General features: G+C 41.2%; 1 protein-coding gene across 2 annotated transcripts in view; it reads right to left on the reverse strand.

Annotated features, from left to right (window-relative positions):
- LOC109090153 (disabled homolog 2-interacting protein-like) overlaps nucleotides 1-13766 on the reverse strand; it is a 143621-nt gene extending 129855 nt beyond the window's left edge. Inside the window, exons 1-2 of one of the 2 annotated variants that reach the window (XM_042724229.1) lie at nucleotides 13663-13766; nucleotides 12613-12808 (exon numbers count right to left, since the gene is read on the reverse strand). In XM_042724229.1, coding sequence (XP_042580163.1) covers nucleotides 12613-12697 — 85 coding nt within the window. In that variant the 5' untranslated portion in view covers nucleotides 12698-12808; nucleotides 13663-13766. The other variant, XM_042724228.1, reaches the window with a different exon arrangement.
- Nucleotides 13767-14460: the final 694 nt, after the last annotated feature.

Raw genomic sequence — 14460 nt, forward strand, 5'->3', positions numbered from 1 at the left:
ACCTTGCCCAGCACTGGCATGGCAATAAATAAATAATAAAAAAGAAAAAAATCAGTACTTTTGTATTGTTTTCAAAATAAAATATGTAGATTAAGAAAAAAAAAGTCACACCAAATTTTACAATTTACCTTTATAAAACTTTACCTTTAAAAATTCTAAATACCCATTTTTAAATCAACACACCTGACAATCATTTCCTCTATATAATTTTGCTCAGGAGAAATTTTGTAAAATCCTAAGACTTTAATGATCTTATTGGTTAATTAACATTAACAGTTTCTATATTAATATCCTATTAAATTTGTGGCATTCTGCAGCCTCTCATCTGTACAGGAGGTAATGAACAACAATAACAATTCAAAATGTGATTACTTACAATATGTTGGCTAACTTATTTCAGGAATTTTGTATATAATAGGCTACTGAGTTGGCCCTGCACTGCCTATTGATTCATATGATTTTAAGTAATTTGCCTATATTGGCTGATTTTTTATTTTTATTTTATTTTTTTTTTGTTTTTTTACGACAGCCTAATGTGCAAAGATCATAATTTTAAAGCAAGCACATGGCATATTTGTGACCAATTTTTCAATAATTTCAAATTGATTGCATTTCTGGAGGTATTTTATTTTTATACTAGCAGTCAGTTGCACAATTTCAGTTTAAATGTCAGTGAAATTGTCCATAGCCCACACATATTTGTCAAAAATGAAAGCTAGGAAACACCAAAATTATTCTTTCATGCTTGTTTTCAGTTTATCTGTATTGTGCTCTAAAATTATGGCGTTTTTTCTTCCAGACCACATTGACAATTTAGTGAAAGACATTCACCTTAATTAAACAATGAAAGCCTTAATAAAATAGCAATCATAGCCTACATCTGAATTGCTTTTGTTCTGTTATATACAGTACTTGAAAAGGAGCCAAGAAGATTACACAATAGTCCTAGCTAATAAAAGTGACATGACAGGTGTGATGAGGACTATACTTGTAATCTTTGGCAGTCAATACCGATTAATTGTTCTTTTCAAAAGAACCTCTACAGCTTTCCTATTTATCAAGTCACAATGAAAACAAATTTGCTGAAGAAAGCTACACAACTCTCTGACAGCAAACTGCTATATTATTCAAGGAACACACAACAAGGGTCAGTATTTGTGCAGTAGCTCTGAAGAAAAAGTAAATATTTTATGTGACTTCAGTATATCAGAAGATGGTGGTTTATTTCTGCTAAAAGTGAATAATATGCATGATGATGATGAGATGTGCGCTCCTGCCCCACTCATTTCACAGTGCAGTGACAACATGACATGAGTGATTACTTGTGACTTTCATGGCATCTCACTACTTTCTCTATTTCTTTCGTGGCAGCCCTCTAACTCATTCCTCACTCTCTTGCTTGATTTGATTATTCAAGATTTAGATTAAGTCGCTGTCCATTTGGTGTGACCATGATCTCTAAGATATACAGCAGCTCTGATAGGCCATGTATGAGTGAGCAAAAGTTTTCTTGCCTCTACTTTGTCTTTGCAGAGTGTGTGACAACCGTGGCACTCTACATTGATCAAGACTTCTTTTCTGACAGCTCTACGAGTTGAGAAAGGGAAAATGTGTGTAGATCCCCATCACCATAGGTTATATGTGAGGATCAAAGCAGAAGGGATATTACTCTTCCACTGACAGCTGTGCTCAAGTGTGATAAGTGTCTGAGAGAGACACATCTCACTTTACTATAGCAATGACAAATGATGACATGAGTAATAGAATATACATTCACAACCATCTACGGACACCTTGGCAACTAAATTGCCATTGGCTAGTAAATTTTTTTTTACTCGCCAGACTGAAATACAATAATATACCATACTATACTATATATATATATATATATATATATATATATATATATATTTTTTTTTTTTTTTTTTTTTTTTTTTTTTTTTTCAGTCATTCAGTGTTCCTTTAAAAAACTGGAACTGGAAGTGTTCCTTTTATAAACCGCACCAAGGATTAACAAGCTGCTGGATTCATGAATATTAATCTGGTTGTGTGCACTCATTCGAACTGATTTGCTGAAATCAAAACAGGGAAGATAATAGGTGAGCACCAGCCAATGAGATTGTCATTTGCGCATTAGTTCCGCCCACTACTGGAAAACGGGAGATTTTTTTTTTCTACCAGTTCTTAAAAGCTGAAGAATTCCAAAGGAACTCCGTTATTTTGACAGGGAAATACAACAAAGAATATCGTTTACATGTAACGCATCAATTCTGCATGTTAGGTAAGACTATTTCGCTCACTCCGTCTCTCTCTCACTTTGCGTGTGTGAGAGAAAGTGACGGCGAGTCGTGCGCCTTCACACTAGAGTTTACGGTACGTCAAATACACAAACACAGGTGCGCTGCACATCCATTGGGATGAACTAAAAATCTACCTATACATCTATGGGAACAACAATGCGCATGATGTTATTGTTTACACGGTCATCAAGGATACGCAGAGCGAATGTGGGCAGCCATGCCATCGTTTTAAAAAGTCTCAGTTTTGGTCCGAAACGCAACCAGTTTTTAAGTTTTTAAACTAAAACGTCTAAAGTCTCCATTTTCGAGGGTCGAAAACGCCGGAGTAGTGTAAACGATAGGCGTAACCGTAGCAAAAGTTCTGCATTTTAAAACTAAAACACACTAGTGTAAACGGGGCCTAAGACATGTCTTTTTGGGCGTTAATTAATGGCACAAATGCCAGTAATTTGACCCAGCACAAATGTTAGTAAAACACATTTATAGGTTTTGCATCTGGAGGTAAACTCCTACAAATGCATTTTCAAAAAGGTCAGGTGCAAAAATAACTGTCCACGCCTTTTCAGCGCGATTTCATCACTGCGTGTCTTTAGTAAAACCTGACAGTACAATTTTAACGCCGAAAGATGGTTTGCGCTGGCTCAAGCTGTTAAAACTTGCCCTTTGTTGGGTATGGCTGGGTATCGAGTTTGACACCGACCAAATTGCTTCAATACCATGGAGTATCGAAAAACGTCTCTTCATTTGGTACCAAATTTTGATACCAAAGGGGATAATCTCATCAGCTTCAGTGAGCCAATAACGTTCCCGGTTACTTAGCTGTAACCTTGTTCCCTGAGAAAGCGGAACGAGATGCTGCGCTGCTCAGCGCATTGGGAAACGTCTTGTTCGTGACCAGCTGTGAATAATGTGTGTAACCACGTCGATAGAATTGACCCGGCGGTAATATAGCCTCGGTTGATGACGTCATCTGAGCGCGCCCGCAACACGGGGCTATAAATAGATAAGCCACAGGTGCATCAACAGGACATTTTGTCTGAAGAGCAGTCCTGGGACATATTTCAGTACGGCAATGCAGCGCAGCATCTCGTTCCGCTTTCTCAGGGAACAAGGTTACAGCTAAGTAACCGGGAACGTTCCCTTTCGAAAGCTTCGATGCTGCGCTGCTCAGCGCATTGGGAACGAGAATACCCACGCCGCCGTGCTTGAAAATGTCTGGACCCCTAAGGTTGTGCAGGTGTGCTACCAAACCACAAGAAGGCCTCAGACATTAGCTTCTGATGTTGACTCAAGGACATTAGAGCCCGGAGTAGCATGGACATCCAAACTATAAAATCTTATGAATGTGTGCGGAGAGGACCAACCTGCCGCATCACAAACCTGTTGTAAGGGGGCACCCCTTGCTAAAGCACTAGAGGAGGCGACCCCCCTTGTGGAGTGAGCTCTAAGACCTATAGGCGAAGCTTGACCGCGCGCCTCATAAGCCAAAGCAATAGCATCCCTGACCAAGTGAGACATGGTCTGCCTGGTGGCAGCTGCTCCTCTGTTACCACCACCATAACAGACGAACAGTTGCTCCGACTTACGCCACTGGCTAGTGCGGTGGACGTAAGTCTGAAGAGCACGGACTGGACACAGTCTATAAGATTTCTCCTGCTCCGGCGTTGCGAACGGCGGAGGACAGAAGGCCTCTAGAATGACCGGATGTACAGCCGAAAACGGAACCTTAGGCAGGTAATCAGGATGAGGATGCAGAATCACTTTCACGCTCCCTGGGGCAAAGTCTAAGCATGATGGTGAGATAGACAGAGCCTGCATATCCCCAATCCTCTTCAAAGAAGTTATTGCCATGAAAAAACCATTTTTAGAGTTAGAAGTCTATCAGACGCTGACTCTAAAGGTTCAAAGGGGGTTTTCAACCAGACCCTCGAGAACTATAGCTAAGTCCCAAGAAGGCATCTTGGTTTTTTACTGTAGGCCTCAGTCGTCTGGCCCCACGAAGAAAGCGAGAGAGCAGAGGGTGTCTCCCGAGTGGCATCCCGTCAATCAAGGCGTGGCAAGCCGAAAGAGCGGCCACATAAACCTTAAGAGTAGCAGGGCATGTGCCTGTTGACAACTTCTCTTGCATGAAGTCCGGAACTGAAGCAATATGGCAGTTGAACGGATCTACATTGTGTACCACACACCACCTGTCAAAGACACCCCATTTACTGGCATAACTCTGTCTGGTGGAGGAAGCCCTAGCACTAAGGATGGTATCAATAACACCCGGCGACAGCCCTGTGTTCCTCAGCTGGTACCCTTCAGGGGCCAAACATGAAGATTCCACAGGTCGGGCCTGGGATGGAATATCGTACCCCCTGCCTGAGACAGAAGGTCCCCCCTCTCCGGAATCGCCCATGGCGAGCCGTCGAGGAGAGATATTATCTCCGAGAACCATACCCTGTTCGGCCAACGTGGCGCTATCAGCAAGAGGCAAGACCCTTGTTGGCGAACTCTGGCTAGGACTCCCGGGAGCAGAGAAACTGGAGGAAATGCATACAGGCGCATTCTGGGCCATGTGTGCGCCATCGCATCCAGACCCAGGGGGGCTGGGTGACTCAGAGAGAAGTAGAGGGGACATTGCGCTGTCTGAAGGGAGGCGAAGAGGTCCACCTCTGCTTCGTAAAATTTTTCCCAAATCTGTTCCACTACCTCTGGGTGGAGTTTTCCATTGCCCTGTCGGAAGTGTCTGTCTGGACAGTAAATCCGCTCCCACATTCAAACGCCCCGGAATGTAAACTGCCCTGAGTGACAGGAGCTTGTCCTGGGCCCAAAGAAAAATCTGCCTTGTTATCTTGTTCAGATTGCGTGAGCGCAGACCCCCCTGGTGATTTATATACGAGACTGTTGCTGTGTTGTCCACCCGTACTAGAACATGACAGTCTCTCAAATGATGGAGGGAAATATTTCAGAGCCAGAAATACGGCCATCAGCTCGAGGCAATTGATGTGCCAATCGAGCTGACGACCCCCCCATTCCCCTTGAGCTGGGTGGCCATCCAAGACTGCTCCCCAGCCCAACAGGGAGGCATCTGTCGTTAGCAGTCTGCGACGACACGGTGCCCCTAGAGTGGGACCCAAGGCAAGGAACCGGGGTCTGAGCCACAGAGATAGTGTACGAAGCCCGCGGCGCGTCACTTTTATTTGCCTTTGAGGATTGGCTCTCGGATGAAATCCTCTGGCTTTTAGCCACAACTGAAACGGTCTCATGTGTAACAGCCCCAAAGGAATCACCGTGGATGCTGAAGCCATGAAACCTAACATCTTTTGATACTGACGAACAGTGCGATCCTGGCCTAGCCTGACCTTGCTCATGGTCTGCTGAATGGTCTCGATCCGAGCGGGAGACAGTTGTGCCCGCATCGTGATCGAATCCCAAACGATCCCGAGATAAGTCGTTCTCTGGGTCGGACAGAGAACACTCTTCTCGGTGTTGAGTCTCAACCCCAGAGAAACTAGATGAGCTAACACGATGTCCCTGTGTTGTAGCGCCATCTCTCGCGATTGCGCTAGTATCAGCCAATCGTCGATATAATTCAAAATGCGAATGCCCTGGAGTCGTAATGGAGCCAGCGCTGCATCCATGCATTTTGTGTACGTGCGGGGTGATAAGGCTAGGCTGAAAGGAAGAACCCGAAACTGGTATGCTTCGCCCCCGAAAGCGAACCTCAGGAATTTCCTGTGTTGTGGCAAAATCTCTATATGAAAATATGCGTCCTTCAGATCGATCGTGATAAACCAATCGCGATGCCGAATTTGCGACACGACCGTCTTGACGGTTAACATCTTGAACTTGAGTGCTCTGATTGTACGGTTTAAGCCTCGAAGATCCAAGATTGGACGCACTCCCCCACCCTTTTTGGGAACTAGGAAGTATCTGCTGTAATAGCCCGACTCTCTCTGTGGAAGAGGAACATGTTCTATGGCCTCTTTGCCCAGAAGAGTTTGTAGCTCTTGAGACAGTACCTGCATCAGCTCCGGTTTCATGGAAGTGGAAACCACGCCATTGAAACGTGGAGGATGACGAATAAATTGGATCCTGTATCCTACCCGTATTGTGCTCAACACCCATGCAGAAATGCCTGGCAGAAGTTTCCACGCTGCTAGACTCTCTGAGAGTGGTACCAATTTCAATACTTCCTTTTGAGGGGATGTTAGATGTTCCGTGTCCAGGATGATGGCAGGAAGCACTGGAACATCTAATATCTCGCTGGAAACCCCCGCCCCCCGAGGCACAAGAAGCGGCGGGGATGGAGGGGTTTTTGTGAGGCTAACGGGGCGGGGCGAAAAGCTCTCGAGCGCGCCCCACCCCGTGAGGGACTACCCCCACCAGCACGGGTGCCATGGCGTCAGGACTTCTTCTTCTTATTAATAAAAGTCCTGAGGTCTGGCTTGGGAGGTTGCTGAGCACGGCGAACCTGTCCCCAATCCCTACGAGGGGGAGCACGGTCTGCCACGCTCTGCTTTTTAACCTCCCTGGTTTTTGAAGGACCCGGGGCGAGGCTGGGTGGCTGATGGCCCCTCCCCTTGAGTGCGGCGAGGAAGAAACTGAACGAACGCTTCTTCATGTTTCTTTACTTCCCTAAACCTGTCGACGACCGTATTAACTGAATCGCCAAACAGGCCAGATGGAGAGATAGGGGAGTCTAAAAGAAACAAACGTTCCTTCTCTTTACTGCCCGTCAAATTAAGCCACAGATGCCTCTCCGTGCTGACTAAAGCTGACATCGACCGGCCAATGGCACGAGCCGTCTGCTTGGTCGCCCGGAGAGACAAATCTGTGGCCCGACGAAGCTCAGCGAATGCTTCCTCGTCGATTTGTACTGCCCACACTCAAGTCCTTCAATAGGTCAGCCTGGTATGCCTGTAACACTGCCATAGTGTGCAGCGCAGCACACCAGCCTGACCTGCAGCTTGATAAGCTTTACCCACTAGCGATGATGTAATTCTACAAGGTTTAGTGGGGAGAGTAGGTTTCTTCACCGAGGATGCAGATTCAGGTGAGAGATAGCTCGCAAGCGACTCTTCAACCCGAGGCATCTCCGAATATCCCCGCGACTTTGCATCCACGATAGTTGAAAAAGTCAACGTCTGCTCATCGCCCGAAGACTCAAGAGATATATCATCCTCCTCGTGAATCGAAGAAGCACCGGAGCGCGCTTCGAGATCACGAGAGAGGATGCGTGGATCTGGTGACACTGTAAGCGAAAGGGACGGGCCCGTCGCTCGCTCGTCATGCAGACCCGCACGAGAGCCCTCCGACGAAAAGGTGGGTGCGGTCTGAAAATAGTTCAGACGAGCACGAAGCATCTTCACTGAGAGCAGTTCACAATGCTCGCACTCACCCGTCTCTAAAGCCAGAACCGCGTGCTCTTCCCCCCAAACAAACAAAACAGTAATCATGCGTATCCAGCTCATACATAGGACGAGAGCATGGAGGAACACAACACTTACTGTTTCGTTGGGTCATCGTACGAAGATCTGTAGTAGACAAAAAGAATCTTCCTGACGCACACATGCACAGAATGATCTGAAGACAAAAGACCTGTTGATGCACCTGTGGCTTATCTATTTATAGCCCCGTGTTGCGGGCGCGCTCAGATGACGTCATCAACCGAGGCTATATTACCGCCGGGTCAATTCTATCGACGTGTTACACACATTATTCACAGCTGGTCACGAACAAGACGTTTCCCAATGCGCTGAGCAGCGCAGCATCGACTGAAGCTTTCGAAAGGGAACTGTGCGTTCACACCGCCGGCGGCGAGAGCATCAAAGTGGCCGGAAGTCATTCATTTTCAATGGAGAGTGCAGGAGCTGCGTGGATTTCTGATCATATGCAGATGTCCTTTTATACTACACGACCTAAAGCACGTGTTATGTGACCATTCATGCAAACTGTAGCATCATGCTACATAAGACAATAAATAAGATTTATATTCCGCTTTTACTCAAAACTCACTTTAAACCACCATCAAGTTTTTGTAATAACTTCCGATTGCCGCCTAATTTATGTTTTGGCCATGTAATGTTGTTAATTATGTTATTACCTCTGAGTCAGAGCAGCAATCATGGAAGAGAGAACACAGGCAGACAGTGCTGGAAGCTGCTAATGCTTATCAGTAAATCAGTGGAAAATAAATAGAAATCATGATTTTGATGTCTGAGCAATGCGTTTTAAAACGAACATGTACTAGTGTAAATGTAGCCTAACAGATACTGTAAACTAAAGATAATTTGAGCTTTATTAAAAATATTTGCACTGATTTATTGTGTTGGTTACATTTTGTTCCTCAGTGCAGTGGCTCAGGAGGTGAGTCTTTGAGTTTGTATAAACATTAACAAGCTGAAAAATAAAACCAAAAGCTTTTTTGTTGTTGTTTTCGATAATGTAATCTTGTTAAAACTGATTTCATAATATTGGTATCGAAAAAAGTATAGTTCAGGAACCGGTATCGAAGTCAAGGTATTAGTATCAGTATCGATATCGAAAACTTTTGAACAAAACCCAGCCTTATTGTTGGGTGTGCTATCAAGTCTGCATAACACTTTTCATGATTTGTGTACTGTAGTTTTTCCTTATATACTTGATATGCTATATTGTATCACTGTTAATATCTATTATTCAAAATCAATATGCATGAATGACATCACAATGCATGCACAATATAACCATCAAATAACCTGCCAGTTGCAGCTGTTATGGATTGCAGTTTGTAGTCACTGCAGTATCTGTGCTAAAAGTGCACAATCATTAAGGTGTATGCACTTACATAAAGCTTTATTTCACATCCTGACACCTCAATGAGAAAAGGAATTGTAGTCTTTGCTGTAGGGTTGTCAAAACAGTACATTTCTGCATGCATATGCTGAGAATAGTTTTCTGATAGAATGAACGTTTATTTATCATGCAGTTAAATGCGTGCACACACCCACATTTTACCATGACACTAATTCAACAGCGCGATTATGAATTATGGACCAATGATACTTCAGATACAGTACATGAACAGTGAAGCATGCAACACACACACACACACACACACACACACACACACACACACACACACACACACACACACACACACACACACACACATAACATCCTTGAACAACAAGGCTCTGGTAAACAAGTGGAGTAATAATCACCCATGTGTGTCTTATATCTCAATTGCTACACAACCGACTGATGTCCCTACATTTAATCATCTTTGTCCTCTTCCACATGACATAAGTGAAAGTTACAAATATGATTATGTCACTCGGTTCACAAAGTACACAGCTAATTTCTAATAATTACTGTAATTCAATATTCATACGTGCAGCAAGTGGTCAGTAAAGCCTGCCCGACTGCATGAGGAACATCTCCAATTTACATGACTGCTCATGAACTTTCCAAAATATTTTGTGGAACACAAAAGAAGATGTTTTGAAGCTGTTCAAAACATAATTTTTTTGTGTTCTACAAAAGATGTGGGTGAGTAAATGATGACAGAATTTTCACTTCTGGGTGAACTATCAATTTACTTTAAGATGGGATGTTTTCGTAAACGGCCCCAGAATACTACCTAGTTTTTCTACATAGAGAATAATCCCTCATCTGTGCTCAGGTTTAATCTGAGTTTACAATATGAGCCCATTGTAATACTGAAGTACACACATCTCCTCCTGTTACAAAAAGAGAGGATGTCTGCTTTGGAATTACAACCCCTGTCTTTAATCTTTGGTGGCAGTGACATTTAACCAGAAGTGGAATTCATGAGCATGTTCACCTGAGCGAAGAACGGAATGATGGAATATTTACGATGGGTCATTTAGTTTAAAGAGAAGGGAAGGCAGCTTTAGGAAAGAACCTGAAGGAGCCCGAGGGGAGCATGAGAGCTTCATTCACACCCACTGACATTTTCCAGAGGATAAATCAATTAGCAGGGTATTAAAGAGAGGCCGTGTGTGACTGAGTCTCCAGGCTCTTAAACAGTAACTGAGAAAGCACTACAGAACGCATGCACAAGCACACACACACATAACAACAAAAACACGATCAGACACACTCTAGATAGAGCATGAACAAGAAACACTGATTCCACTAATAAAACACATCCTGGCATGCTTCCTTTTATATGCTGCTGTTAGAAAAAAACAATGGGATCTAGGAGAGCAGGGCTGGGTAATGAAGGAGTACTAAAGATTTGAAGCCTGAACAGTTGTGATGCATCCAGAACAAGACAAATGAAAGAGCATGGAATTCTACTAAACAATACTGTCAACCAGCCATATGCACAAAGAGCTAAACTGTCATGTCCAATATGAAAATAAATGTAAAATAAAATGCTAATGGCTGAATCAAGTATAAATTATTTAAATAGTTTTAAAAGCTTTACAACATTATAATGTATAGCAATCGATATTACTGATTATTATCCATAATATTCATTCCACTGCCCTGCATCTCACTTAATTAAAGCTCTTTATATTGAAAACATGGGTATCCCATTTTCCAAAACAAAATAAAATATGAGAAATGTTGAACTCCTATTATGTTTTTAAAAAAGTTCCTCCCAGTCTGTCAAGGGTATATTTAACCCCATGTCCATTTAACCTCTAATACCATCGTAGGCACCAAAATTTGTATAGCCTTTCCAAAACACTTCTGTGTCATCAAAATTTTGCATGCATGACTCTAAATGAGAAAGTCAAGTCCAATTTTTTGGAGAACATAATTAGCTTAACCAGTTTAAATATCAAATGTGGGTCAAACTGACCCATAACAAAATAGGATTTTTTTTTAAAATAAATTTTAAATACATTTTATGTGAATGGCCCCTCAAAGAGGTGTGCCTGTGTTAAAACATGAAGGCATCTACCACAGTTGTTCACTATAATCATTTATGTCCAAAAACATTAAAGGGATAGTTCACCCAAAAAAGAAAATTCTGTCATTAACTACTCACCCTCATGTTGTTCCAAACTCGTGTGAAGTCCTTTGTTCTTCTTCGGAACAAATTTTGATATTTTTTTTGGAATCTAACAGCTCTCTGACCCTCCCATATAGAGTGTGGGTGTTTTTACGATATAAGTGTAGAAACGTAGCAAGGAGATAGGTAAAATAATCCATGTTAAGTTGTTTGTTCTATTGTATTGTTACAAAGCTACGAGAATACTTTATGTGTGCAAAAGGGGGAAAAAAAGACTTTATTCAACAATTCGTTTCCTCTGCGTCACCCTAGCGCCATTTTGGAGAGTATCCACTGAACACAAACAGTGTATGTTGTTCTGTGTCAGCCGCACCACACGGATACGTTGTTTTCTTTCAAATCAAAGCACAAACAATGTGCAAAACTTATTCGTATGGCGCAGCTGACACAGAACAGCATACGCTGTTTGCGTTCAGTGGAGACTCTCCAAAATGGCTCAAGGGTGACACGGGGGAGACAAATTGTTGAATAAAGTCTTTTTTTTTTTCTTTTATGCACAAATATTATTCTCATAGCTTCGTAATATTACGGTTATCAAAAATAACTAAATTTGACTTCAGAAGGTGAACAGAGGTCTTACAGGTTTGGAACGATATGAGGGTCAGTAATTAATGAAAGAATTTTCCTTTTTGGGTGAACTAACCCTTTAAGACAGAACTGGGGTGTATCATTTCCCATAAATTAGTATTTGTGACACATGGTATCAGACCTATAGATGCAGCCAGCAGGCTTGTTCTGAAGATTAAGTATTTTGAATTGGATCAGTATTAAACAGACCTACTAGCAAGTTTCTTTCCTACAAGGATTTACTGGGCAGCTGTTTTCTCCGGATTATATCATAAATTCCTCTGAGACAAATCCTCAGAATTCTTTGACCTGTGTTCTTCACTGATTTTGACTGAAGAGCCGCACAAAAAGGGCATCAACAAGTATCATGTAGAGTCATGCCTCAATTAACACGTCTGCTTAAAATACAGTAAATGACTGTGTGTTGCCATGGCACAGAGTTCCAAGCTCATTTCTCTAATGTAGAAAACAGCAGTTTTATTTGCATGAGGAGGTTTCTCATGATATACACACTAATCTAGCTTTGCTGTTTCAGTGTAGATTTTCTGATTTACATTTTTTTTATTATTATTAAAAAGGTATTTCAGGGTAAAAAGTGCAAATAAGAGATCAGATCTTGTTGCGTTAGAGAAAGTAAGCAAAGATTTTAAGCTAAAAATATTGCAGATTTTGTCCCCTTGTTCTTAGTGTAAGCACTGACTCTCCACCCCTCTTATGGGACTGTCCTACCTGAGACTTGAATCCATCCATGATGTTGGCTGTGAGATGAACAGAATAAAGGGTTCTCCATTGTGTTTCTTCTCCTTTGCATCATTATTGTGATTGGTAATCTGAACCAATAAGCGTGAGGATAATCTTCTGAGAGAGGCGTGCATCCCTCTATCTGCTACTGACCGATGTTCCAAGTCCTCTCAGCTGCAGCGTGCTTCAGAAAGAGAGAGAGAGAGAGAGAGAGAGAGAGAACAGGGAGATGAATCTGGTTGAGAATTTAATTTGTGATGATGCAGATCAATGTTAAATGACAAAACTGGTATCATCTGAAGCAGCAGGTTTTCTTGTTAAGTTTGATTTAACATCTCCACCAGGTTTTCATCTATAAATTAGTGCCTATTATGTTAAATGGAAATATTATATTTTAGCTGAGAAAAAAACAAAAACAATTGTTTACACATACTAAATTTACAGTAGTTGTCACCATTACAAATACACATACTTATATTTTAAGAGTTGCTAGTCAGTATTAAAAAATAACATAAGCTAACAACCTATGTTATTTCCTATTTATTTACAAACTGACTTCATTTTATAAAATGAAATGGGGATGATGTAAACCATAATAAATCAATGTAATTATTTTACATTTAAAATTAATTAAATTAATTTAAAACGATACATTCAATTGGTGTTACAGCTCACCCCTGAACGAGATTAACAACAACGTCTGAACAAACATTTTTACAATTTAAGGACATGTTGTCGATTTCAAAACTATTTTATTTTCTAGCAGACATTAAATAATGCAATAAAATCAAAGTCTGAGGCACATAATGCCAAAACATTATCTTTAAACTAAATGTGTTACTTCTGAATGACTAACGTTACATTTAGCCTAACATATTACCACTTTTTTCTCGTTTATCCATGTGCGTGTTGAGAAAATTGGATGGACTTAATTTAAAGGACTTCATGAACTACATGTGTTATATGCCATCAGGGGCTACACATTTTTTGAGAAATAGTTTCTATATGGACAGTTTGAAATATCCAAAGAGTATTTACCTGATTAAATGCACGTTCAAAGACGTGAAGGTAGTCGCTTCCACATTAGCGCCGCCCCACACCACTGCGTGAAAATGATTGACAGCCACCGCCTCCAATGAGACATCAAGCCCATTATATATGGAAAGCCGTTGTAACATTTAATCTATAAGCCATACTAGTATCTTTTTTCATGGTACTAGTATTATTTTTTAGATACTAGTATCTTTTCCATTAAGTACTAGTACTAGTAATAATAGTAATACTATTAATTAGGTACTAGTGCTTATTATTTAGCTACTAGTGCTTATTCTTTAGGTACTAGTGTTTATTCTTTAGGTACTAGTGTCTTTTGTAAAGTTACTAGTACTTATTCATTAGATACTTATTCCAATAGTGACTAGTATTTAATTATACTCTTCTTGTTAAGAAAAAAAAGAAATAGTACTTATTTTTTAGTTACTAGTAACTTTTTAGACCGGAAGATATCCTGAACTTCATAGATAGTAGTACTTTTTAAATTTGCATTTCTGTCTTGTATGGTAATCGTATTTTGAATATTAATGAGCCAGCAACATATAGGAGAGAGATTAAACACGAAACTGAAACAAGGAGATGGATGTACTTTTTTGAGAAAACCAAATAGAAAAGAAACAATTATTTGTACACAAGCACATAGAAAATGTATTTTTGTCAGTTTTGTAAACACTGTAATTTCGTAAACATAGTTGCCTAATGTGTTTGTTGATCATCGAGTGACCTCTGGTGGCAGGATGGAGATAAGACACCAATTTTATAAGCTGTTATTTTCCTATTTTT

Source organism: Cyprinus carpio, chromosome B5 (genome assembly GCF_018340385.1).
Source record: "Cyprinus carpio isolate SPL01 chromosome B5, ASM1834038v1, whole genome shotgun sequence".
NCBI classification, from domain to species: domain Eukaryota; kingdom Metazoa; phylum Chordata; class Actinopteri; order Cypriniformes; family Cyprinidae; genus Cyprinus; species Cyprinus carpio.